At 41.6% G+C, this 25297-nt stretch overlaps 1 protein-coding gene across 1 annotated transcript; it reads right to left on the bottom strand.

Moving 5' to 3' along the window:
- Positions 1 to 10: 10 nt before the first annotated feature.
- Positions 11 to 24180, bottom strand: LOC147794981 (unconventional myosin-XVIIIa-like; the record flags this gene model as incomplete). The annotated part of the gene is made up of 21 exons (XM_087132370.1): positions 11 to 169; positions 704 to 831; positions 1048 to 1165; positions 1593 to 1712; positions 3069 to 3158; positions 3527 to 3670; positions 7332 to 7460; positions 14475 to 14540; positions 15182 to 15282; positions 15487 to 15700; positions 16422 to 16605; positions 17074 to 17233; positions 17745 to 17889; positions 18257 to 18337; positions 18933 to 19125; positions 19493 to 19748; positions 20504 to 20648; positions 21582 to 21642; positions 22290 to 22390; positions 23187 to 23329; positions 23896 to 24180. Coding segments are annotated over 21 exons (3023 nt in total), but the record flags the coding sequence as incomplete, so codon positions are not given.
- Positions 24181 to 25297: the final 1117 nt, after the last annotated feature.

Raw genomic sequence — 25297 nt, 5'->3', positions numbered from 1 at the left:
ATCAACGTACTTACTTTCTTTGCTTCTTTTCCAACTCAGAATTCCGTGCCTGCTGAGATTCCAGGTGGAGTCTGGTATCCTGTGCCTCACCTGTGAGTTTCTGCACTTTGCGCTTCAACACGCCGACCTGCTTCCGCTCCTCCTCGACCTCTTCCACAGCCTCTGCCAACTGCAATGGAAAGCAAGGTCATTGATTCTCATCAAACTTGGAAAAGGGCCACATAGCTGAAAATTCACTCCTTGCAAAGGGGAAACATCCTTTCAGGGTCCAATTCTAGTGTCAATTCAGATAACTTCAAGAATTTGTGTTTATGTTCAAATTCACCATCTTTGACTCACTGCATGCTGCAAGCTACACTCGCCCAGTAAGACCACTGGTTCCCCATGAGAGGAGTGAACGTTCATAACCCACTCAAGGACAATTCTTTGTTCAACCGGAATTCAGAAAAACTGATATATCCCCCAATAATCTTTTTTTTTTCTTCCTTTTTGCTATCACAAAAAAAAAACGTGGTCAAAGGAAACTGTTCTATTGAATATTTCAGGGCCGCAAAAGCAATCAGAAAGTAAATCAATAACAAATACAGAAAGGAAAAACATAACTTACATCAAGTAATAAAGTTTCAGTGTCGTCCAGATAAACCTTCAATGTCCCTCAGAGTGACTGTTCTTAAAAAATACCAGTTACTTTTATTGTCCTTACCCGTCTATCTTGCGCCTTCTTGGCTGCTTTCATGCTCTCTATTTCTTCCTCGTGCTCTTGCTTCAGCCGTTTCTTGGTGAGCTCAATCTCTCGTCTCGCTTGCTCATACTTGCTTCGGTAGATGGAATCTGAGTTTTAAAAAAATGCAAGCTGGCTTTCTTACTTCGTCAAATTCAAACAAACATTTGGCTTTCTTTCGCCAGTTTTTTAAATCAAGAGAACCCCCACCCTTCCCCTGAATTTCAAGCCCCACCCTTTGACTTACCCACTTGCACCTGCACTATCGCTTCTTACGACAATAATCCCTCCCCTTTAGGTTTTAAGCCCCACCCATCATTTCTCACCTTCCTCCTCATCGCTGCTGCCCATGTCTCCATCCATGTACGAGGACCGCATCATTCTGGACTCCATCACCTCCATGTCCAGTCGCTCTGCCTTGCGCTGCAGATTCCCATGGGCAACCTGAAAAAAAATATAAACAGATTTATAATGCATGGCATTATGATTCCTTTTGTTGCAGTAACAACCTCTCATAGACTAGAACACAGTTTCACGTCTGAGGACTGTTTCCAAAAGATGTACCGGTACAGGCCAATATGTGGACAAGTGTTTTCAACTGTAAACCTCCCATTGTTTAAGTTGTTGGAAAATATTCTAACTGGCTTTGCACATGGTTTGCAACAGTGGACCTTCACATCCAACTGAGGACTCTATAGTCCTTACTTATCATGAATGCTTCGTGAATATATGCCTATACAATCTCACATGCACACATGAATAAAAAGAAACAATACAGCAAAATGTGTTAGCTCTTGCACTGAATGTCAGGTAGCATGCACAATCTTATCTAAACGATCCAACTTGGAGAAAATCTTTTACACTTGCCTACCTTCAACTCTTTTAATTCCTTCTCCAGTCGCAGCCTCTCGGCCGTTTCCCGCTCTAGCATCTCAGATGCATGATTGGCCGTTGTGTGTTCCTCGGTAAGATCGGCACTCATCTCCGCCAACTGGAAAGGGAATAAAATGCCACATGTTGATCCAACATCTTCAACACTGTTGCTCTAACTTTCAATTGGAACATTCGAACCTGTTACCAATTTTTTGGTACGGTTGTTTGTATGTACATGTATGTTTTTCGTACTCTGTAATCTCTGCGTAACACTCCTGACCAAATTCTCTCCAACAACTGTTTACAATTTTGACCAAAGAAGCTTGGCTTCTAAAACTGTTAACACACTACACATGCCAACAAAACTCTGGTGTGAGGAACACGCTTTACATGTGCACTGTACATGCAAAATTACACGTCCATGTGACCACATGTGGTTGGAGAGACAAATAGCCTAAATATAGAAGCACGTCCGTCCCTGGGGAAATCATGACAGGAAAAGGAAGGGGCAGGATCTTGGGGGGTGTTCACTGCAAGTCCCTGAAGGAAGGAGGAAGTTGTCTGTGTTGGAAGGGACAGAGAGTAGGTGACCTGATCTCACAAAGCGAGTCTTAAGGCCACTCTTCAGTGCTTTACTCTCCAGTCTACATTAGAAGGAGCAAACCGAGCTCTCTGTTTTGATGTGTCACTCAGCTTGGCAATCTGATGACATTGGACGTTTATGTGGGCGAGAAATGTTGAGGATTCTCATTTCTTTACAAAGTGGAAGACTGTTTTGGAAGCCCTCATCTCAACGAGGGCTCCAGCAACATGTGACTTGTTTTGTTAGGTTGGATCACGTCTCAGTTTTGTGCAGCTGACTGTATCTTATAGTCCTTGGTGTTTGGTGTTGTCTGCTGAGGAGGCTCCAGGAAATCACTGTATACATTGTGACATGGTACCAATCAACATACATGTACATCAACATAGCTCCTACATACATGCAAATCCCCCGGGTACATACTCCCCCAAGAGCTGAGGTGGTATATAGGAATGTTTCTGGGCCTAGTGAGCAGGGTAAGATGGTATAAAGTGCATTGAGAGTCTGTCGGTGCTGAAATGAGCTGAATATGAGAACCTTCATGTCATTATTATACTGAGTAAATCTTTATGAGCGTTATGAGGTTGGCATTTTTTTTTTCAAGCTACTCAACTCTTTCAGAGCACTGACAGTACATTTGGTAAGTCAATGACAAAAACCAAAGGTAAACATTTAAATCAACCAAACATAAATGCTGCCCAAATTTTAAATTGTCAATTTTATCGAGCACAAATGTTAGAGACCGGGGCAAGAAGTACATGTAACCTCTGTGAGATTTGCTTTGGCTTCTTCTTTATATAGTCCCATTTAGTGCACCAACAAGTAGAGGAAAAAACCCAAACAAACACAAATAAAAAAAACTAGCCTGAATCAAGAGTTTCTGCAAGAGCTTACCCTTGCCTCCATCTTGTCGTGATTGTGCTTCAGCACGTTCCGTTCTTTCTCCAGCTTTTCTACTCGTAGTCGTAATTCTGTCAGCTCGTGCTGCGGTAACAAAGAAGTTCATCCACAAACTTACAGTTAGCCTAAACTTGTTTTGCTTAAAGAACATCAGAAGATAGCACAGATTCATACAGCACGGGAGGCACATTTTGAATGTGGGATTTTGCTGGAAACTGGCGGGAAATACAGGAACATCTTGATTATCCAAAATGTGAAATGTTTGAAAGAAAATTATTCAGATGCCGGAAATAACCTAACAACACGAGGATACCAAACTCACACTTGCAACATTTCTCTTAATTTGTCCAGATGCCCATATCAACCTTTTGGCTATCAACACAAAGCTGCAAGAAAATTGCTGCAATGTTTTCCTTCCTGTGATTGAATGTTTGGAAGTGTCACGCGCTTACGTCCTTCATTTTGAGTTCCTCCTCTGTTCTGTGGACGTCTAACAGCGGCAGCACCTTGGTTACCAGTCGCCACCAGGGCCAGGTGCGAACAGCAAGGAACTTGCGGACATTGCGCTGGATGGCGGTGATTGCAAGATGCTGGATCTATAAAAATTCAACAAAAAGCCCCGACATCAGTTTGAGATTTCTGTCTTTTTTGTGGGCCACATTCTCTTTAAGTGTCTCATCGTCTCATCATTTTCTTCCTCATCTAATCTGGAAACCTGAGGGTGAATAACTTGAATCAGTGGACTACATGAGTTTGGTGAGCACAAAAAGATTTGCCTGCAGTGTTAGTCAGCTTGCCAGTCAAAATATCTGTGGACGTTTACGGAACGAGTGGCTAAGGATTAGTCTTCGCTGGCTCCAGCCTTTTGAGGAGATTTCGACCATGCTGACTGGAAACAGTGAAACCAAAGACTAAGCCGAAGCCATCCATTTCGTAAACGCCCTGCGATTTAACTCTTTCCCCCGACTGGTTCTTTCTGGTGATTCAACTTCAGAAAAGAGCTGCTAAGCTGAGTACACTGCTTAGCCCACTTGCATGTGGGTAATTCCAGAAATTAGGGCTCCATTTTTTTTCTTATCCCTGTCACATCTGACATACGATTTTGTAAGTTCAGAATGCATTGTGTAGTTTCCAAGAGTGTTGAATTAATGCAAATTACCTGCCCAAAAACAGTAATAGTTTGAAATCAATGCCAGTAAAATCTCCATGTCAAAAAACAAAGATCAGATGTAACAGGGACATGAAAAGGTCATCCTTTTGGACCCCTTATTTCTGGAATGACCCACGTAAGCGCTGAGTGAAAGTTATGGTAGCTGAGAACTAATCAAGGTATGTGCACTACATGGCACTGAGGCAGATAGCCAGCTTTTGCTAAGCAAATAAGTTGTGTGCTTAGTACTTCTCTGTGCTTCAATGTCCGTGAAAGTGGGCACGGAGCATTTTCTAAACTCCTTGTCATAGCAGAAGAATGTTTGCTAACAGTAAATGAGGGCTCACTCCTGAAACTGAGGATTTTGTGCTGAGAGAATTGTTTCATAATTTCCTCTTGCACAAGTACTGTAATATGCCCAGAAAGCCGAATGCCAATCAAAAGCAAAGAATTCTCGTTAGCAAAGCTATGAAACTGGACCAAAGTCTATCTTACACACACATAATCTAATACAAACCTGATGCGTCAGTTAATTTTGGATTTTTTGCCCTGCCCGACAAATATTTTAACACTGTATGCCCAAGAGGGCTTGTGAAAAAACCACAAGTGTACTTGGGTGGGACTCAAACCTACGACCTCCTGCTTACTAGTGCAGACGTCTTAACCACTCGACCACCAAGCTTGCCAGTGTCAGCTGGCTGGTTCAAATGAGATGTAGCAGCGGGTACCGTGAACAACTATTCCAAGGATGGATTTGTGCCGGGGAGATGTAAATTAATTTTGGATTTCTTTGCCCTGCCCGACGTGTATTTTAACAGAGTATACTCTGTGTTACACGTCGCACAGGGCAAAAATCCAAAATTAATTTACATCTCCCCCGCACAAATCCATCCTTGAAATAACTGATGTGTCGGTATATTTCCCCTTGTAAAATATTTCTTACCTTCTAATAGGCTTCCAGAACAGAGAGTAAAAACCTCCAGATTACACAGCATTCCACGACAAGAATATTGCGCAAATATTCAACAGTGCAAGTGCTGGGAGTGTACAGGATGTTTGCTAATTAACAGCAATGGTCATACTGTACAACAGCAATGACTAACCCATGTCCCATTGTTCATTGATCTGAGAGCTCAGAATATGGCCCACCTTGTCAAACCTGAGCCCCATAATCTGTCATGGTGAATGTTAAGTGCACATGCACCGTTCTTCAAACAGAGAGGGTCCTCCAGTTTATTCTCTGGCAACTGCCTAACGAGATAACGTGAGGATGGGTCTTGGACAAGTTAATAAATAACCTCGCCCCCCCAACCGATACCAGGGTGGGTGATAGACTCATATCAAATCTGACGCAGATGCTGACTGCTAATAAATAATTACGGGAGTTAATTTATGATGATTCTTAAATAAAATTAGATAATTAGATTGGGTTTCATGAAGCCCCGTTGGTGAGTGGAAATACCAAATCATTTAGCAGTACAAAAACTAGATTGAGTTCACATCGCTGTTCCAGAATTATACTTACATGTACAATGTAGATTTTGTAAGTACACATTTTGGGCAGCAACACTTACCACAGAAAATCACTCTTTAAAAAACTGACACAAAACTCTCCATCCTGGGACTGGTTTTGTGATGTGACCCTATGTGATGTGACCCTATGCTGGAAGGCATATACAAGGACGGGTGAGACCTACATGTACATGTAGCACAGTTCATGGAGCATGGCTACTGGTTCAAATCCTGGTCCTGCCAATTTTCTTAGTGATTATTTTTTTCACAAAATGTACTAATTTATTACAGAGGATTCGTAATAATTGGACAAAAATCCAAGCCAAATTAGAGATGAGGTACCATCTACTGTATGGTTATTTGCAAGAGTTTAAGACCACCTGGAATTTTACCGGTATTTCTGTCACCGGCCCTGCATTACATTGCCTTGTTGAATGATAACGTAATATGTTTTTACAGTGGTGCATTAGCGTAGTGCATCAGTGTAGTTTGAATGATTTTTTTGCAAAGGCAGGTCTTGTATGAAATGTAGTCTGCAAGGCAGCATGGATAAAAAAAAGCCAGTCTAAGTAATCAAAAATAAAGAAGGGCACACTATAGATTAGACTTTTAACATTTCAAATCATGGAAATGTAGTCAAATAGCTGTGTCACCAAGATACTAAGGTTACACATTGAAAATGAACATAAGTTGTCATGATTGATTGGTTAAGTTTGGTTTTTCCTTAGGTTAATGCATTTTGTATGGGTGGTCCTAAACTTCTGCAAATGACTCTAACTCTGTCTCTTTCACTAAAAATGCACATTTTGATGGCTGGCAACAAGTACAGTGCACACCACAACACCCCACAATGTGGCTTTTAAATGCACCTGATCTAACTATTTATGTGGTGTGTCATATAGCAATGACAAAACAAATCTTGCCGTAATCTACTTATCAACAACTGATCTAGCATCATCGGCATGAATGCAGAATGACAAATGTTGGCAATCAGATAAATACTGTGTAATTAAGTTTATCTGCGATGAGTCAAGCATCAGGGACACCCGGCCAACTCTGGCAAGTGAGAGATGAGTGATCATAAACAGAAACAGATGGAACAAACCCCTTAAATTTGATAAGAACCTATGACCGAACTGGACCAAGGGAAACCAAGCAAGCATTGCACAAAGACATAAACAAAAGCAAAAAAAGGGCAGCAGTGTTACACAGTTTAGCATGCAACAAACTGCCTCAACTACCTCATAGACTGGAAAACCAGTCCCAACACAAAAATCATTGAACATTCCTGAAATCTCCACGTACTTGACCAAAGCATTATACCAGTTATAGTCAGGCATAAACACCGTAGGCCAATGACTTTGTATTAACATCAATATACTGCTTTGACTACTGGTAGGCTTCTTCACAATGAAGTGATCTTGTTAAAGAAAAATGAAAATAACATGTAAAGGTGATCAGGTACCAGACATCAATGCCAAAATCTAGTTTCCAATTTTGGCCACTCTGGCTTGATTTTCTCTTACTCAATCTGACTAAAAGCAAAATACTGTGAAGAATTACAGTGTACCAAGTGAGAGCTTTGAACTTTGTACCTTGAGTTGTTTGAATTGTTTTCTGCCCAGGTATCCTCGACAGTAGGACTGGAACTCTGTGATCGTCTTGGCTAGTCTCTCATCCCGATGGTCCTCGAGCTTCACCAGGGCACCAGGCTTGAAGAAAATCTAACAGGGGAGAGAAAAAAACAGAAGGTGGAAAGACTTCAAGCTTGGAGTGTGATCAACTGCTTGATGCTATTTGAGCAGAGTGCCACCACTGCATGTGGGAAAGCCGCTCAACTATGAATGATGTATTGCAGTCAAGCAAACGGCAAGGCCTTGCTTACTGCAAAAGGGCAAATGACTGCTCACGGATACTTTTGCCCCAAGCAACCTATTGTCTACAAGCATACGATGCAGCGTGCTGAGGAATCAGTGTTCGTGGAAGACTAACCATGCGGAACTGAACATTGTGCATAATAATGGCACACCATAGTCCTTTACAGCTGGCTTTGATTTGACACCATAACTGAGCAATGCACAAGAACAACGCTCTCATGTTACCAGACAAAAAAGAGATGCAAGATGCTATTTCTGTCTCATACATCCACGCTCAAGTATGTCCAATTGCTCCTTCACAAAGTCAGTTATTCAAATTCAGGATTTGCAAGTTACCGGTAGATGGTAAAATGTCAAAGGTCATGTAGAAATGGTGGAAACTTTGCTCGACCCGGCCGACATTTTCGGTAAAAGAGCCAGGTTTAACAGATGCAGAAAAAAAGAGAGAAAACTCTAGCTCCAGCAACCACAAGGTTAGTGAACACAACATGAGCTAAAAAAGCAATTTCCCTGTTCCCCGAAAACAAATTGCATATAATGTTTTAAAAACAACATTCACAGACAGAGCACATTGTTTTCATTGAGTGAGGTTTACAAGTAATAAGCAATAAATACTTAAACAAATATCCTGGACATTTCAATTAACACTGTGAATATCCGATACTTACAGAAATACACCATTACAATGACAGGATCATACACAGACAGACATCAATGAATTTAATAGACCTACAAACCTAAATTACCCTCCAAAGCAATACACAGCTTCATACAGTTCCCTGCATACTACTGCTCTTCATGCGCTAGTTGGCAGGCATATCCATTCTATTGTACAATGACTTCAAGTGTCCTCAACTCACATTGAATGACCTGCCACTCACCGGGCCCAATATTTACAAGACTCCTTTGTCATGTTAATGGAGATCAATTGCCAGATATATGGACTTGCCCAAATCTTAAATGGTTCAGGAAGCCTGATAAGTTGCGCGTCCATGAATGGAGACAGAGAGCTGAAGACACCTGACCCTTGTTGTCAGGTTACAGAGTGGTGACATCGATACAGTCTTTGGAATTTACAAATGGGGAATAACTTCAGGTGCTCCACTGAGATGGACTGGATTATAAAGGAGCAATGATGTGGGGTAGTGAAGTTCTCTGTATTTACAGTAAATGACAAGCTGATAATCTGGACAGCTGTATCTGTGATATAACTTTGCACTGGGGACAGGATGTCGTGCAACATTTATGCAGCAACATTTGCTGAACTTGAAACATGTTAAACTTTTGCAAATTTAAAGCACAAATATTTGCTCTGACGTCCCAAAACCAAGTTCGTGTTGCCTTTCATTTTAAGTACAAACTGGCCTATACAGTGCATACATGTACATGTGGGTGTACGTATTCTTATCAAAAGTATTCCACTGTGGTATCTCCGTGAAGTCCAAGCATCCATAATGCATTTCATTTGCCAAAGAACAAATAAACTGACAGGGGGTGCAATCGATGGGCCAATCGTATCTAGATCCTCCAAGGTCTCCTAGCAACCAATTTCGGAACCTCAGGCAAGGCGCAAATAAGTCCGGTAACCCAACACCTCCATGGACACAGGTATACACCAAACAGTTACCTGACTCTGAACAGAATTTTAAAGCGAAAGCTTACAAATCTAGATCTGCTTGTCAAGCCTCAATCATAGGACTTCTTATCAGAAGTTTAAGGGCTTACATTAATAAATAATTCAGTTTTACTCAAGCATTTTACAAGAGTATTTTAGCATGATGAATAATAACCAACAAAAATAAAGAAATCAGTACATATACAGGGCACACATGTATGTGTAGGTGTAGGTGTACATGTGCATATGCGGGCCTCTCATTTCTTGCAAGTTTTACACCTTAAGGATAAGGATCTTATTTTCCTTTGTTCATTGTTTTATAATTACATTCATCGGGTTAATGTATGCATGCATGAGTTTATTTCCATTTCTCTGTTGGTTCATAAAAGTGGGAGAACTATGGTCACTCAAAGCCTTACATATGAACATGTACAAATGTACACCAGACAATACTTAACAATACATGTATGTAATTATAGAGAATGGACGTATTTTTATAACAATACCAGCATATTGACACATTACTGTGAATTATTTCTACAACACATGCACCAATTAGCTTGTGAATTAGTGATGCAATTATGCAAATATGCATGAACCCACCTGATCACTGGGCAGTGCTTGGTGTGGTTCGTACCGCGCCACCCTGAGTTTGACGTCTTCTCTGCTCAACACCACAGCAAACACTGACATGTTTGCCACCAACATGAAAACATCCGAATCAAATCAATAAAAGGACAAGCCTCCTGAGCATTGCATCAGTTACACTCATGAATATTCATCAAATAGCAAGCATAGTCACAACACCGGAGGGCTCTGATGATCAATACACTTGATGTTTCCTCCATCATAAATATGCATGACTTGCTCTCAAAAGTGAATGTTTTGACACGTCAGCCTTTCAATCAATACTTCACAGCCTGTGAGTCCCTGGGAGCTGAATTAATGAATATGCAATGAAGCTGTGTTCAAATCAAATCAATAATATTCAGCCCCATGGAGTCACCCTCATGAATATGAATAAGACCCACGCACACAGCAGTCATCATGAAGAGGCATCACGTCCTTAACAACATCATCATGAATATGGAGAGACCTTATTCGTGCACAAGACACTGTTTGATCTGTAGTGGCAATTTGTCCACACAGTGCTTCTCTCATGATCTTGATTTTCGAGATTAAACTCAGGAGAACATGGCACCAGTATGAAGCACTATGGAGAATACCACATGATACATGTACATGTAGGTCAGTGAACTCACTACATTACATCAGCATGATTGCAGTGAACTCCTGACGTTAGGGAAGTGCATCGCGTGTACCAACTCAACATCAACAAGAGAAGCACATCTGCTCTGCTGAGATCTCCCAGGCTTGATGCAAGAACAGACTCAAGATGGCATGCAATATACAATAATCTAATTTACGACATCCCGCTTGTTCTTCCACGTACGACGATGTAAGACTGGAAGCTTTGTGGAGCAAAGATGGTCTCAATTTCCATGTTCATCTGCAGCCAATTTCCAATGCAGGATGAAGAAACACGACCCAGGGGGATGCTCATTCCCTCAGGAAATGTAAAGTGATTGGTTTCTTCTGTCATTAGACATGACAGATTTTGATCATCTGCGTCATCCAGGCTGACCACTGGCAAACAGCTAATGGAAGTGGCTACATTGCCACTATGGACAGCCAAGCTTTACTTTAGCACCAGCCACTTCGATCTGCTCTGATTTCAAGTCAAGATATTGCAACGTCTCAAATCAGGTTATCCGAAGTAGATTCTGGATGTATAATGACCCACAGGAAACCAAGACAGGTGGCCAATACAGCAAGGTGCAGAAGTCATATTTGGTGTGATTTTTTGTTGGATGATGGCCGCAGTGAGCGGGCTCCTCAGCTGTCCATAGTTCATGTATCCAGTCATCAGTAGACGCTTACATGTACTCGCAGTCTTGTAACTGAGTTTGGAAACTTGACACAAGACCTGTAAAACCAAGTCTTCAATTCCCAGAGAAAATAGAAGCTCCACTTTGACGACAAATTGCACTGCTTAATGACACCATGCTGAAAGAGTGCAATGTAGACGCAGCACTGAAATAATTCATCCTTACAAACTTGGACAGCATACATCCCGATGTGTTATTCAAATGCCACTTGTAAGCTGCTGATGTTATGTTACAAGGAAACAATGTACATGTATGTGGCATAGAAAAGAAGCCATTGGGGTTGGCAGGGTGGTGAGAAAAGCACCATGTGCTATCACACACTTCAACCTGTCATCAGGAAATCTGTCAACAGATTATGACACAAGGCCAACATTTGGCAGGGGGCTGAGATAAAGAAGACAGGAAGCTTATCTCTTTTATAAGGCTAGACCCACTGTAAAGATGTGGTCAGGCCTAGCTGGCAAATCAATGAATTATGAATCAATCCCAAGGAAAATTCCTTGCTCATTGGTTTCGTATTACGAGTGAGTTTCCCTCAGAAGCTAGAGCTTGGTCTGACCCCCATAAAGGTCCCTCAAAGTGGTCAGTGGCAAGACATCTCAATCAGCAATGGGGTCAAAGTTCACAGCAGGTTTTACAGCCAACCATTAACGCTGTATCAAAAAACATCAGCTTGGCGGAACAAAATAATGATGATCCTGGCCACAAAGGTGCAATTTTATTTCAGAGTGATCTTCCATTCCCAGCGCTGCAGCATTCCAAAGCAATTGATACATGTAGATCAGCTCTCCTCTGTTCTGTAGGCAACGATTCCTGTCTACTGTTGGTCGTGCTCCAACATTTTGTCCACGCTTGTCACACCGCTACATATAATTTATGCCAACCTACATGTACATGCCAGTACGGTCACACACTGTCCCTTGAACCAAAGGTAAATGGCTTTATTTTCCGGTCCACTAGCACTTCACACGACACCCGTTCTCCAGTACATCATCAAAATCCCTTTGGTGATGTGTGTAATCATTACACCTTCGAGCCCAGGGTCCACACGTACACATGCATGTACATGATGCTCTTCACAGATGTGGTGATGTACACATACAGAACCGGCCGCACTGTTTATAAGCACAACACCGGCTGCCGTAACTGACGCCAAATTGTCTTGGCAGGAATTCATTACTATTCAAGCTGAGCAGCTTGAGGCTTTGCATCCACAAGGCTTTGGGGATTGAAACAGAGCGGTTACCATAGCAACAGGGGATTTTTTTTAATCATGATGTCAGTCAGTTCGTTTTGTCGTGCTTGGCATCCAGGCAGTACAAGCACCACGACAACAAATAGATGACATAAGAGTGACCATGTGTGCTCCTTGCTACAAAATAATAATATTGCTTAAATATAACATGACTGCTCTCTAAACATCAACAGCACACAGCTCCATGGCAAAACATGAATCAATACACTCCAGGGCTTTAACACTGTGATAAAAATGATAAACCAAAAACCTACTACACTCACAGTCAGGCAATAAAAAAGGTTTGGGGTCAAACTTACAAATTGTTGCACATTAAGCAACCCCCTAAAAACTCCCAGGTAAGACCAAGATAAATAAAAAGAAACCCACCCTCCAAAAGAAAATTCATGCCAGCCTTTTGGCATGAAAAAAAAAACCCACAACAACAAAGCCTGCAATATGGATACCAGCCACTACAACAGAAGGGAACAAAAAAACATTATAAAGTATGTGTGATTTGCAGTTTGCAAAGTAATGACCATCGGGCCAGCCTGTTCAAATAAACCTTTGGCATCATAAATCCCCAGAAATACGCTTTGGAGATTGGCAAAGTCATTAAATTGGATTGCCATTTCCGGAACAGTACAATGACTTTCTTGTTATTCAATCAACTTGACGTCAAAATCCATGGTGTGTAAAGGGGACGATCTTGTTTGATCGCAGGTACAGAATTTGGCAATAAAAGATTTATTGGAATATTAGGGTCGTACCAACAAATTTCAAGACAAACAAATTCCCACAGGATCATTTATGTAACTGGTCACATGATGGCCAACAACAAACCAAAAATGCAATTTTTAAACATCTCTCCGGTGGAGTGAATATTGTGAAGAAGCTATACATGTTATGTATTCTCCTGTATTTGTCCACGCAGTGTTATAGCCAGCCCTACTTTAGTGCAGGACAATTTAGTAATGGTAAATGAGGGAGCGAAGCGACCGGAGTCTTGCCAGTTATGGCCAGGGGTCCCCTTAAGGGGATTCTAGATCACTTTTTTCCAGTGAGTTTTCCTCTTGAAATTGATTAAGAGTTCAATTTTTTATTAATTCTTCCAGGTGACAGTATGAAATTTTCATGGTGACTAATTTTTTTTTTTCTGGGATTTTAAAGGATTTTTGTGCCTGTTGGTGGGCTGTTTCATCAAGCTTAGTGCCAGATGGTAGAACGCTATGGTGAAGATCTCTGATTGGTGCCAACCGGCATAGCTATAACACTACAACTGTTTCCATGTTAATTATATTTTTACAATGTAACAACATCAATATTGGCAGCTCGTAAACTACCCCTGCTAACAAGACAAGCCTAATTATCTAAATGAATTAACAATTGGCTTTATGTACAAGTGCCAAGACCTTACTGACCAGATCCACATAAGTTGTATGTATTTATTGCACACAATGCCTTTTCAAAGATTTCATTTTGATCTTACTGATGAGATCCTGTCAAATCCAAAATCTCACAATTTACTACTAAAATTGGATTTTTCATAGAGGCCACTATAAAGCATTTCACTAGACAAACAAAGGGTTAAATACTTAACAGAAATATTGGTCTCAAAAGTCATGTAAATCTTCATGCTCAAGTTCAACTTTTGTATTCTTTTTAAAATCCTCTTTTAAAAAAACATTTTTCTTTTTTGGGGGGAGGGAATTTTGTAACGCAACAAAATATGTTGTTTTACCTGGTCTGAGTTACGTTAAAATTTTCATCTCTACAGTAGAGAGGGCTTAAACAATGCAAAATAATCGGGAAAATACAGAAATGGTCGGAATACAAACAACATCTAGTTACCACTGGAAAAACTAAGAATTCAAGATAAACATAGGTTTTGGGAATCATCCTTTTTCAATTTCTATTTCTTATCGGTGGGGGCGCCCTCTTGAATAGAATAAACACTACTTATAACACATACATGTACATGCACCGTCACACGTCATTTCTTTCGAGGAACTTTGAAGTTCAAAAATTTGGTGGAAGGAAAAATATAAGAAGGGTTGACTCACCTGACTAAGTCCGAGTCTGTACATTGAGACACCCAGATCACAATGTTTGAGTAGCTCCTCAATGGCCTATGGGAAAGAATAAAAAAAATGGAATAATCCTGCCAAACAAAACACTCACAAGTGGCAGAGGTAAAACAAATCAAACTGTCTCCTGAGAACTTTTTGTGAAGTCTTCCTTATCAGAGGAAAAATAAACCGGACAGCGAAAGAAACTTGCCACTTCTGTCAAAGGCCACACATAAAAATTCACTCCATAGAAATAAACAATTGGTGTACACAGGTATGCTCCAATACCCCTTACTAATCACATGCCTAAAAGCAAGCGATCATCTTTATAACAAAGAAGAAATTGACATGCACAGCAACTTTCAGTGTACTTTCACATCAGATGCTCCAAAGTTGTTGCAGGGGTTCCATTATTCTGACTTTTAACTGGATATTTTGACGGGATAGAGAAATCATATGTATATTTATTCATTTGTTGAGTAACAGAGTAAAAGAAAATGAAGGATATTATATCTGTACACAGTACATGAAAATCCATTGATGTGCCAAAGGAATATGAAGATTTTGTAAAAAGTAACGAAACTGTTTGAGAAAACAATGTGAACTCTTAACTCCAAACTTTCTATACTGTCAATATTTCCCTCTGGAAGTCAGTAATTTGAAGTTTCCTTCAACTTGATTAAATGGTCATCTCTCCTGACCTTTCTCTCATCCAGTACAGGCTCTGAAACCTTTGCAGTGGCTGGGGCAAGTACCTCAAACCTCCGACGGAACTCGGTGAACAACATGCTCTCTGGAAATCCTGTTTTAGAGAAGAAAAACAGGGTACGATGTGGACTGTGCTGTACAGTATAAGATCACACTATTCGGATTGACCAACCAGAATTGAGAACTGAAGTTTGCTGGTAAATAAACGTATATATATGTAGGTGTAAGGAAAAACCTAGTAGAAAAGGTTGAAAGAAATTGCTTTGTCAATGGAAATGACAAAGGGGATAATGTGTACCATATTTGTGTAGCTTGGTGGACTCCAAGATCTCCAGTCCTCGGATTTGATTCCTCAGGTAGGGTACGTCGATCAGCCCGTCGGAGGTGGGCGTTGGGGAGGTAGGGGATTTGGCCCCAAGGTTCTTCAGCTCGCACAGGCCGGCGTTGACTTGGGGGAGAAGACAGTGGACGAAATGTAGGCGGGTACGACGCAGGGAGTCCACAATACCGTCCTGCGTCAAGAATGCCGGAAAAAATTCAAATCAGTTCAGGTGACACCAAACCTAAGGCTGGCTTGCTCAACTGGTCACGATATTCCACTGATCGTAGGTTCTAATTCCTCATTTGGCCAACTCTTTTGTACAGTTTAACGTCAATCGCTTACAAAACTTTACATTTTGCATGTTTTGTGACGGCTGAAAGTTTTTTTTGAGAAACTACACAACACAAGAAACTCATTTGACAGGATTACATACAAAATGTGTTCTGTTGTGAGAATAAAAACTCTCACAACTCAAGTAATGCTTAACCCCTTCGCTACGGAGGACTGCTACTACCGCACCGTTGTGTGAGGATTAGTGCATACCACACATACAGTCTATTCACCATGCAGCTGCTGGTTCAATGGGGCCTGCTGCTGGACAAAGCCCTCCATTCAGGGCATACCGCAGCCCAGCAGTCACGGTCAAAAGAATTACAGCACGAAGGGGTTAAAGTTATGTGCCACCAAGAGGTTTCCAAAGTTGGGCAAATGTTTGCATTTTATTACAGAATTTTGCTTTCCACTTAATATAAAAAAGTAGTCCTTGGGCGTAGTGATTTAGCATTTTTTGCTTCAGGTGTGCACAATTTGAGCTGCATTTCTGTGTGTATAAATATGTTCTCTAGCCACCTGAAAGTTGCTATTTGGCTCTGTACACTGCAAAGGACCAAACCTATGCCAACAGAACTCACCACTTGGAATTTGACTTGTAGGCAGATGGACTTGCGTTTAATGGCAGCAGTGCCGCTGGACCACGCCCTACGGATACTTGACGCCCTACGCAGTGATGAGCTGCCCTCTATGCCCGCGACCGAGCCCACCATCGTACTGGGCAGGGAGCCCGCTAGACTCACAAACAAGCCGCTGATGTTATTCCTGCAGTTTCAAAATGCAATTGACTCAAAGACTCAATGTGTTAAATTGCGAGACCCTCACCCGAATTATTGAAACAGAAAAATCAACTGAATGTACCTACATAAGTGGGATTTCTAACAATCTCAATGCTCTTGGTGACACTGAATATATGACTACCAATTTTGGAACTTGGTTTAGGGTTAGGAAAAAAATCATTAAAGCTACTATGGTTTGTTTGTACTTATTAAGTTAGGGATCAGTCCCTCTTTGCAGCAAGAACTGAAATTTAAAAATGGATGAGACAATTATTATCTCATGGATGAGATTGCTACTGTCTGTGTTTGAGAGGAAATTGAAAATTGAACTAAATCGGAAGCAAATTTAACGAAAGATAAAACATATTCGACAGTATAACGGAGCATCTTTCAACCTAGTGCATGTACAATTAATTTGGTGAATTGCAACAATGAACACAGAATGTGGGCTCACTTCTGTGATTCCTGGAGGACGACTATTGCCATCCGGACCACGGGATGTTCCCGACAGCTTCTCAGCCAACCAGTGGCATTGTACTGGATCGGTGTCGTGCCCTGGAAATGATTCAAGATGAAGTTGTTCTTGTCCTTACATCCTCGTAGGAGACCGTCTTCTGGAGACGACACGGATGCAAAAATACGGTCAGCAAAAAGTTCTAAAAACAGTCAGCATTTTCCTACAGATAATCTCCTGATCCATGTGTTGTGTCACTTTTGACAAAATTACAAAGAAAGTTATCGGGGAAAAATAATTAAAAACGCAGTGGATATTTGGGCATGCTGCTTCAAGCTGTGGCTAGGTTCAACCTTTCCCAAATGCACTGAAAACCCTCCCCAACTTCCTGGAAGACTTTGGAGGCTACAAGAGGGTTATCTGCCCCGAGCTGAAGTGCACCCCCAGTCAGCAAAAAAGACAGGTAGTTACATGCGGGTTCTTGCTCGCGGTCTGCATGCACGCAAAGACCATACATGCCGCAGTAAATTAGTTACGCGTACTTAGCGTGCTACTCGTCAAACGCGCATATACTTGCACGCCTCATGGTGCGCCTATGCAGTGAGTACCAAAAAATATGCCCTCTGTTATTCCGCTCGGAGCGGATAGGAAGAAACCTTTTATAAACTTACTCTTTCTGGCCAGGTGGCCGTAATGGATGGTGATTCTCTCCATGAAACTCTCATCGGTGGCTCCAGGGAATATCGACTCCTCATCCAGCAGCCAGAGTAGCCCCTTCTGGTCCACATCCCTAAGGTCCATGTTGGAAGACCGCATCTTTGAACAGAGGAGAGATTACAAATCCTTGAAACTGAAACTGGCAGTTATAAATTTGGCCAACATGGGAAGGAAGAACAACGCATCTTGCTTGAGGTATCCACCTGATACGATGACCGGTTAAACTCAGACATACATTGTTAGCACTATGTCTTAGCACTGCGTTGTCTGGTTACTGTTTTCCCATAAAGGTCTTGGTAAGAAGAAAAATGCTACGGCAGAGTGTTTACAGATTGGAACGACCCGAACTAACAGTTGGAGATTCTGATATTTCAAGCTGGCAGGAATATTTCAACAAGACAAAATCAAATTCTACAGTCGTTTGTAAAAACCGAAACTAATCATCTGTCTGCAGCAAAGTTCTTACCAGACCCTGCTGTTTATCAAGGAGGTTGACCATGGCTTCTGGCGTGGTGTCTGCTTGCTCAAACTGACAGTCGATATTCTCCTGCAACCAAAAACCAGCGAGGCAAGATTAGATATATACACACAAAAAACACCACAATTTAACTCTGCAAGACTGCAAACTTTGCAAAACAATAATTCATTGATTCTGTGTGGGGTTTAGAGAAAAAAATCATACCTGGATAATAAAGGTTTTACATATGCATTCAGCTAGCCTTCACTGCTAGTATCTCTAAGCAACTGCCTTACCGAGCAGACTAAGCCAGAAACTAGTCACAAGCAATACACACTACTCCAAAAACTTGTAATTTTTTTCCAAGCAATGAGTGGGGTCTAGTTCTTTCATTCTTGTGTTTGTCTAGATGGTGGTCTCATTGGAATAAACGATTTAAAAATGTTTCAAAACATGAAATGCACATTGTCAGCAGTAACATATATACTTTACATTTTGGCTGGCAACCAGTGTTTTCACAAGTACGCTGTATTCACCTCAGGCCATGCTACATTTGTGAACTGTTTGCGACTGATTCCCATCCTATTTGTTTACTCTTTATCAGGTGGAACCCATAACCTTCTGTCAAAGATCCTGCCAGACCACCAAAGAAGATTCATAACTCTCCACTACGTGTTGTCCTGACCTGTGCGTATTTGTCCTGCTGCGCGGTGAACATGGCGTCATGGAACAGTAACTGCAGGCGTTCCTGTGCATAGTTCATGCAGAGGTCATGAAAGGAGGCCCCACCCGGCTGGCCGCAGGCTGTGGGGTTTTGAAATCCTGGGACATCCACGACCAAGATGGATGACACGGTCCGATACGAACTTGACAGGGCCCTTAATGAATAAAATATTTTGAAACGTTGAATACAAATCTAATGTTTTCGACTAGCCAATCACCATCACGCATGCTGGTTACAGTCAAGGCAAATGTTTTGTAGAAAGTTTGCACAGACAAATGCCATTCACTGTTTGAGTAAAGACTTAGAAATTCTGAAATTTTCAACCTATGTATTCCCACCAAGGGGTGCCACACCCTAGATTATTACAGGGATGCATTCGCCTGTCAAGAATACATACCACCTGCATGCAAGTCTCATTTACTAGTCACAGGAAATATTGCACAGAAAATTCTGGAATTTAAAACAAAACAACTTCACAGTAAGGGTTGCCATAGCCTAGATCAGCCTGGGGATACACTCACTTGTTTATCAGCGACACTACCGCGTTGACTAGTTCACCGTACAGCCCCACCATCATGCTCTCCAGGGCGTCCCGTGGCGTGGCCCCTTGCTCCGAGGGGTCGTTGACCACCGGTCTCAGGCTGCCTCGGGGGGCGTTACCCCCCAGGCGGGGGCTGAAGGTGTTCTTGGCAAGTTCCTCTAAGCTGATGCCCAGGAGGTGGGCGGCCTTCTGGGCTTCGGTGGGCTTGCGGAACTGGGCTTTGCTGCTCCCAGAGCCTGTTAACATGATCACAAGAGATGGTTGGTCAGTGACCAGTGCTAGGCTTTCCGATATAAAGCCATTGAGGTTTTTGGACAAAATGTAGCCGCACCTGAGTAATAAATCTCCTAAGATCCAAACACATGTAAGGAAAAAAAAATCCTCAACTTTGGAAAAATCCTGCGAAATCACAACTCTGCAGTCACTCTTGAAGGCCTTTTATCTCCGGGAGATGTTACGGTAAACATTTCAGTTTTGCTCTTCGCCACCGTAATTTCTTCCAACCAGCCAGCCGGCTGACCCCTCTGACAAGCTCGAAGAGACACCTACACTATTGAGCAGGAGGGTCGCAGGCTTGAGTCCCACTCAAGTAAGCTTGTTAATATTTTCCCCAAAACATGGAGCTCACAGGGCTTCATAAGTTATGCCGGGAAGGGAAAACCAAATAATCAGATTTTCATTACAGGTATAAAATCTCATATAAAAATTGATTGGTAGAAACCTCAATTGGGTTCATTTTACAATTCACTCCCAATACCTACGTTCCTGTGTATCTATTCTGAATACTAGATTACGGTCAATGAGCCAGTCTGGTATTCCAAACGTGCATGGCAAAATTGAAGCATGTCCAAGTTATTCAAGAACAGCAATACGCGCGCTCAAGGTCTGACCATATGCTGACACAAGCATGCTTTGTTTTCAAACGATCTTGCTTTTCTGAAATAAACTGGCTCCTTCTTAATACATAATGGGAATCGAAGTTCCAACTAGCCTTTGGTCGCTCCAGCTGCACCCAGATGAATGATGGCAGCTAAGACGCACCACAGCGCCTTACAGTGCTCGCTGGAGAAGCCCAACACACTGCAGGCATGCAGGACCTTATTCCAAGCTGTTGTGGTTGGTTGCTTCTCCTCCGACTAGGGGGGAAAAAATCCATTCAAAACTCTTTTCCAGAAGGTTTGTTAAGATTCACACTGTACATGCAATAAGCCTTTTGCAAGTTAAATTTGAATAAATCTGGTACACTGAGTTCTTTAAATTCACATGAACATAATGATTTGAATTCTCCATACTAAAGACACTGTTGCTATACCTTGTGATGCAGAGCAAGCTTTTGCTTATAGTTAAATAAGAGATGCTTCGCACCAATACACTGTTTGCAATGGATAAGAAGGGCACAAAGGAACCAGTCCATTCCAGAGATGGTGGTTGCTATGCAAAAGCTTGCCCCAAATCACGAGGTATAACAACAGTATATTTAGTCTGGGGAATTGTTACGTTTATGTGCAATCAGCTAACTCAGTGTACCAGATTTTATTCAAATTGAACTCGCAAAGACCTTATTATCCTTACATATATTAAGCCAAAATTAATGTTTGCTTTATATTTTAATTCTCACAGACTTTTTTAACACACTGGCCTGACAAACTTTGAGAAACAAGGAAGTTTCAACTACTGGGCAATTCCACGTGCAAGTGGGCAAACTGTTACTGACTTGATAACTAGCAAACAAAAAACTGTTAGGAGAAACTGAAAGTGGACTTCAAGGTGATGGTACTACTGATTATTTCCACTGTCTTCTTTTCAAATCCTCTCTTCATAAGGAATATCTTGGGAAATGAGGTTGGTAACAGTGTGACCGACTGTCCACTTTCGTATGGAGTTGCTCTTTTCTAAAATCAGGGCCTGAAGGAACAACTGAGGACCAAGACATACCCAACGCAGGACAGAGCTTGGAATTCAGTTATCAAAATGCTGTGACACTTTCACAGTTGGTCAAACTTTGGAGCTTGCTCGGCACTCCTCATTGTAAAGAGAAATATCAGGAGTGGTTCTGAAGACCAACTTACCCTCTGCAAGGGAGATATGTACACGTTATCTGGTGCTAAATGGTTCAGGAACAGCTCTTTCCTGCAATTTTACAAAAAAGAGAAAACAACACCAGAGTTCAGTGGACCTCATAAACTGGGAAGCCATTTTGGATCGTGTTCCCTGAATCTATCATATTCAATGAAAAGTGTCAGATGGGGTGGTGACAGACTTTTTGGGGTTCCAAGCCTCACTTTCAGTTTTTTAATGTGGTTAAAAAATTCAGACACAATTTATGTCAAGATTCTAAATTCTTCTGAAAGTAAACTGGCATTAAGTTGTAGTAAACTTTGATTTTTACTCTTGGGTTCCAACGATGAAAAGTTGACTTTACTTTCAATTGAAGATGGCTGACACATGACTTCTTCATTCATTCATTTTTTTTCACGTTTTTCACAAATTTTTCATTGGGTCTAAAGAGGGGCAGAGAAAACGCATATCCGCACTCCCTGAAACAAACAGAAATAAAGTAATTAATCTTCTAAATACATGTATAGCTCATTGAGAAATATCATTGTTTACACATGTATAAGAACCTCTGCTGGCAACCTTTTCCATGGTGCACTTAGCCTATGTTTCGTTGGCAACCATTCGTTAACCACTGGATGATTATGCCCGGGGACCAGGGATTCACTCATGGTCAACTAAACTTGATTCCAGTCTCTCTTGCAAGGAAGTCAGAGACTTACGTTAGTGTCTCGTCTGCACCGCCCATCAGGCTGTAGAAGATGTTAAAAGACCTCTCACTGGCTGGGCGCCTGACCACACGATACTTCTCCAAAACCAGGATCTGTACAGAGAGACATTAGGAAACACCATGAAAAGAGTCAGATCCACGTCCAGTCCACTGAAATTCCATCGGGCTTTCCTGCAATTTCTGCTTCATTTGACATTCTAATATGCCATATTGGAGACCAATTCAAACTCAAAGTTCTTATATCGTTACACAGGTTGTTCACGCTGAACTAGTTACCACAAAACCACCAACGCCAAAACAAAACTTAAAAAAAAAAATTGGCGATACCGAAAACTGCTCCTTAGAAAATCAGTGTACACATACATGAGCATGTAGCTGATTTACAATCATAAGCTATAGAGAAAGATGCATGTTATGCTTCTAAACACAAACTTTGCTTAGCAAATTTCTGTGCCCAGGGGATCCGTCTTTGCCATTGAGTCAATATTTTTTCCGTGCACAGTAATTTTTCAGCGTAGCTCCATGAAATTTACCCCTTGTGCAATTAAAGCTAAATGCAACGATCTTTACAAGCCACTTTGTCCATAACGTTTAACTTTTCTTTTTTCACACAGCAAAATATTAACAGCTACCCACGGTACATCAGAGTCAAAGAAATAAGGCAAACATAAATGCAAGAGTTGGGGATTTTGATCAGAAAAAGCCCTACTGAAGAATTTTTGTTTCTGAAACTGGGTTGCTGAACACGTTTGTGTTTTTGCAGTTCAGCTCCTTCGTCTGAGCCTTAGCTTTTGCAGAAGTTGAAGGGACAAAAAAGCCGTCTACCAGGTCACCCCTCCTTGGCCCAGTCTCCTAAGGAAGACCTATATAGCAGTGGTTTCCTGTTTACCTGCAGGGAGCCGGCGGCAATCTGTCCCATGTGGTCAAAGTCTAGGGAGAGGATCTGAGAACAGCGTGTGGCGCTGGTGTTCTGGACAGTTCGCGCGCCTCCAAAGGCATCCACCAGGGTAGCCACAGCCTGGATCTTGTCCACTGTTTGGGGGCAAAGGTCACAGACATTCAAAATGAGTGAGGGTAAAATGTAAAACCTAACCTTCAGTTTTGTGTAACCAGCCATGATTTCCATGCGATCTGTTTTGGCGGGTGAATTTGGGGTTGATTACAAACAGAATGGCAACTCCTGGAGAGATTCAGTAGTCATTTAAAACAGCTGAAGTTGCCCAAGCCTACTTTACATGTATGGTAGAGATCAGCTAGTATCATGTCCAACAGTTCATAGACACCACTGGAAACTTTCAGTTTATTTTGTTCGCTTATCCTCCTTCCTTTACCAAGAAATTGCAGCTCCATCATCTATCTTTGGCACCAGGCTTCAATTGCATGAGTTTAATCCTTTAAACTAAGATCCAGCAGATGAAACTCCATGTTCTTCTATGACAGGACTATTTAACTGACAATGTATGAGGCCAGGGTTTGAAGTATTTTTCCTTTGGTTCAAAACGTTAATTGATTGGAAATCATTGCAGAGCTTGAGACGAAGTCTCATAGAAGACGAAGCTGAGATGTGGTGGGAGAGAAAGGTTCCGGCGGTCAGTCACCTGTCACCATGTTGCTGACGGTCCCCGCCACCTGGGTTAGGTACTGCAGGGTGTGCCTCGCATTCCACGACTTCCCTCCCCCGCTCCGCCCCAGGAAGACTACTGACTGGTCCAGCTGGGTGGCCAGCATATTGCGGTAGGCCGTCTGCGCCGTGGCGTAGATGTGGGGTGGCATGTCCTCTGGCTTGCATCCCTTAAAGAGCTGGATGACCTGGAGAGATGGTAACAGGATGATATCGTAAGGCTTGGTGGGAGTAGAGTGTACTTTGGTGAAAATGCTGACACCTATCAATGCTTACAATTGTAGTTATTTTTGTAACGTTACATGCTGCAAACTTGATTAAACTAAGATTGGTCTGCTTTGGTGTTAGACAGGCCTCCAAATGACAGTTAACAGTTTTGGCCCGCTGATTAATGGAAATGCTAAAGGGGAAAGAAATGTACTCAGGTACAATGTCGCTTACATGCAATGATATTGACAGGTTGAAAGGGTCTCAACGGACAACATAAAGTAACATAAAACCTCAAGCACCTTTCAAGAATGATGTGGATGAGAAACGCATGTAGGAATGATCAACTCTTTCATTTTGGGGACCTTAAGTGCCTGGTGGGACTCTCTGATAGTCTGTGCCGAACTGTAAGAGAAAGGGGATGGCTACATTGCTAAGAAACTATTGTAATTCCCTTAGCATGCCTGTTAAGAGACTTCCTAAAATTCTCACAAATCTACCACTGTGCCGAAACCGAATTCCACATTCTTTTGACTTTAACAAGTTTCACAGCACCATATAACATAACAGCAGCTTTCTTCAGTCTTGCAAAACTCCAAATTCTTGTGATAGATTACGAAGGATCCGGAATTGAGATGGGACAAGCCAGGTTAAGAAACATACTTTATGTTGAGCATGAGGGAAAGTACTGGCATCACTTATTTACTCGCACTGAACTGTAACTGTGGAGACTTTTCACACCAAGACAAGCAAAGTGTCCAACGTTGTGTTCGAGTTTGTATCGCACCACAGTCATTTGTAAAAGTTTAAGACCACCTTGAATTTTATTGGTATTTCTGTCACTGGGTCTTCATTACACTGTCTCATTGAATGATTACTTAACATGATTTTACAGTGGTGCATAACATCAATGTAGTGCTATATACCCATTTGAATGAAATTTTTTGCAAAGGCAGGTCTTGTATGACATTTTGTCTGCAAGGCAACATGGGTAAAAAAAGCCAGCCAAAGCAATCACAAATAAGGGAGGGCACACTGAATATTAGACTGTTAACACGTCAAATCATGGAAATGTAGTCCAAAATGTCCAACCAAGGTACCAAGGTTACACATTGAAAACAAACATAAGTTGCCATGATCGATTGGTTTAAGTTTGGTTTTCCTTCAGGTTA

The sequence above is a fragment of the Acanthaster planci genome, unplaced genomic scaffold, assembly GCF_054643075.1.
Source record: "Acanthaster planci isolate LZ-2023a unplaced genomic scaffold, COTS_SCS Contig236, whole genome shotgun sequence".
Lineage (NCBI taxonomy): Eukaryota > Metazoa > Echinodermata > Asteroidea > Valvatida > Acanthasteridae > Acanthaster > Acanthaster planci.
This window is presented reverse-complemented; position numbering and strand designations above follow the sequence as displayed.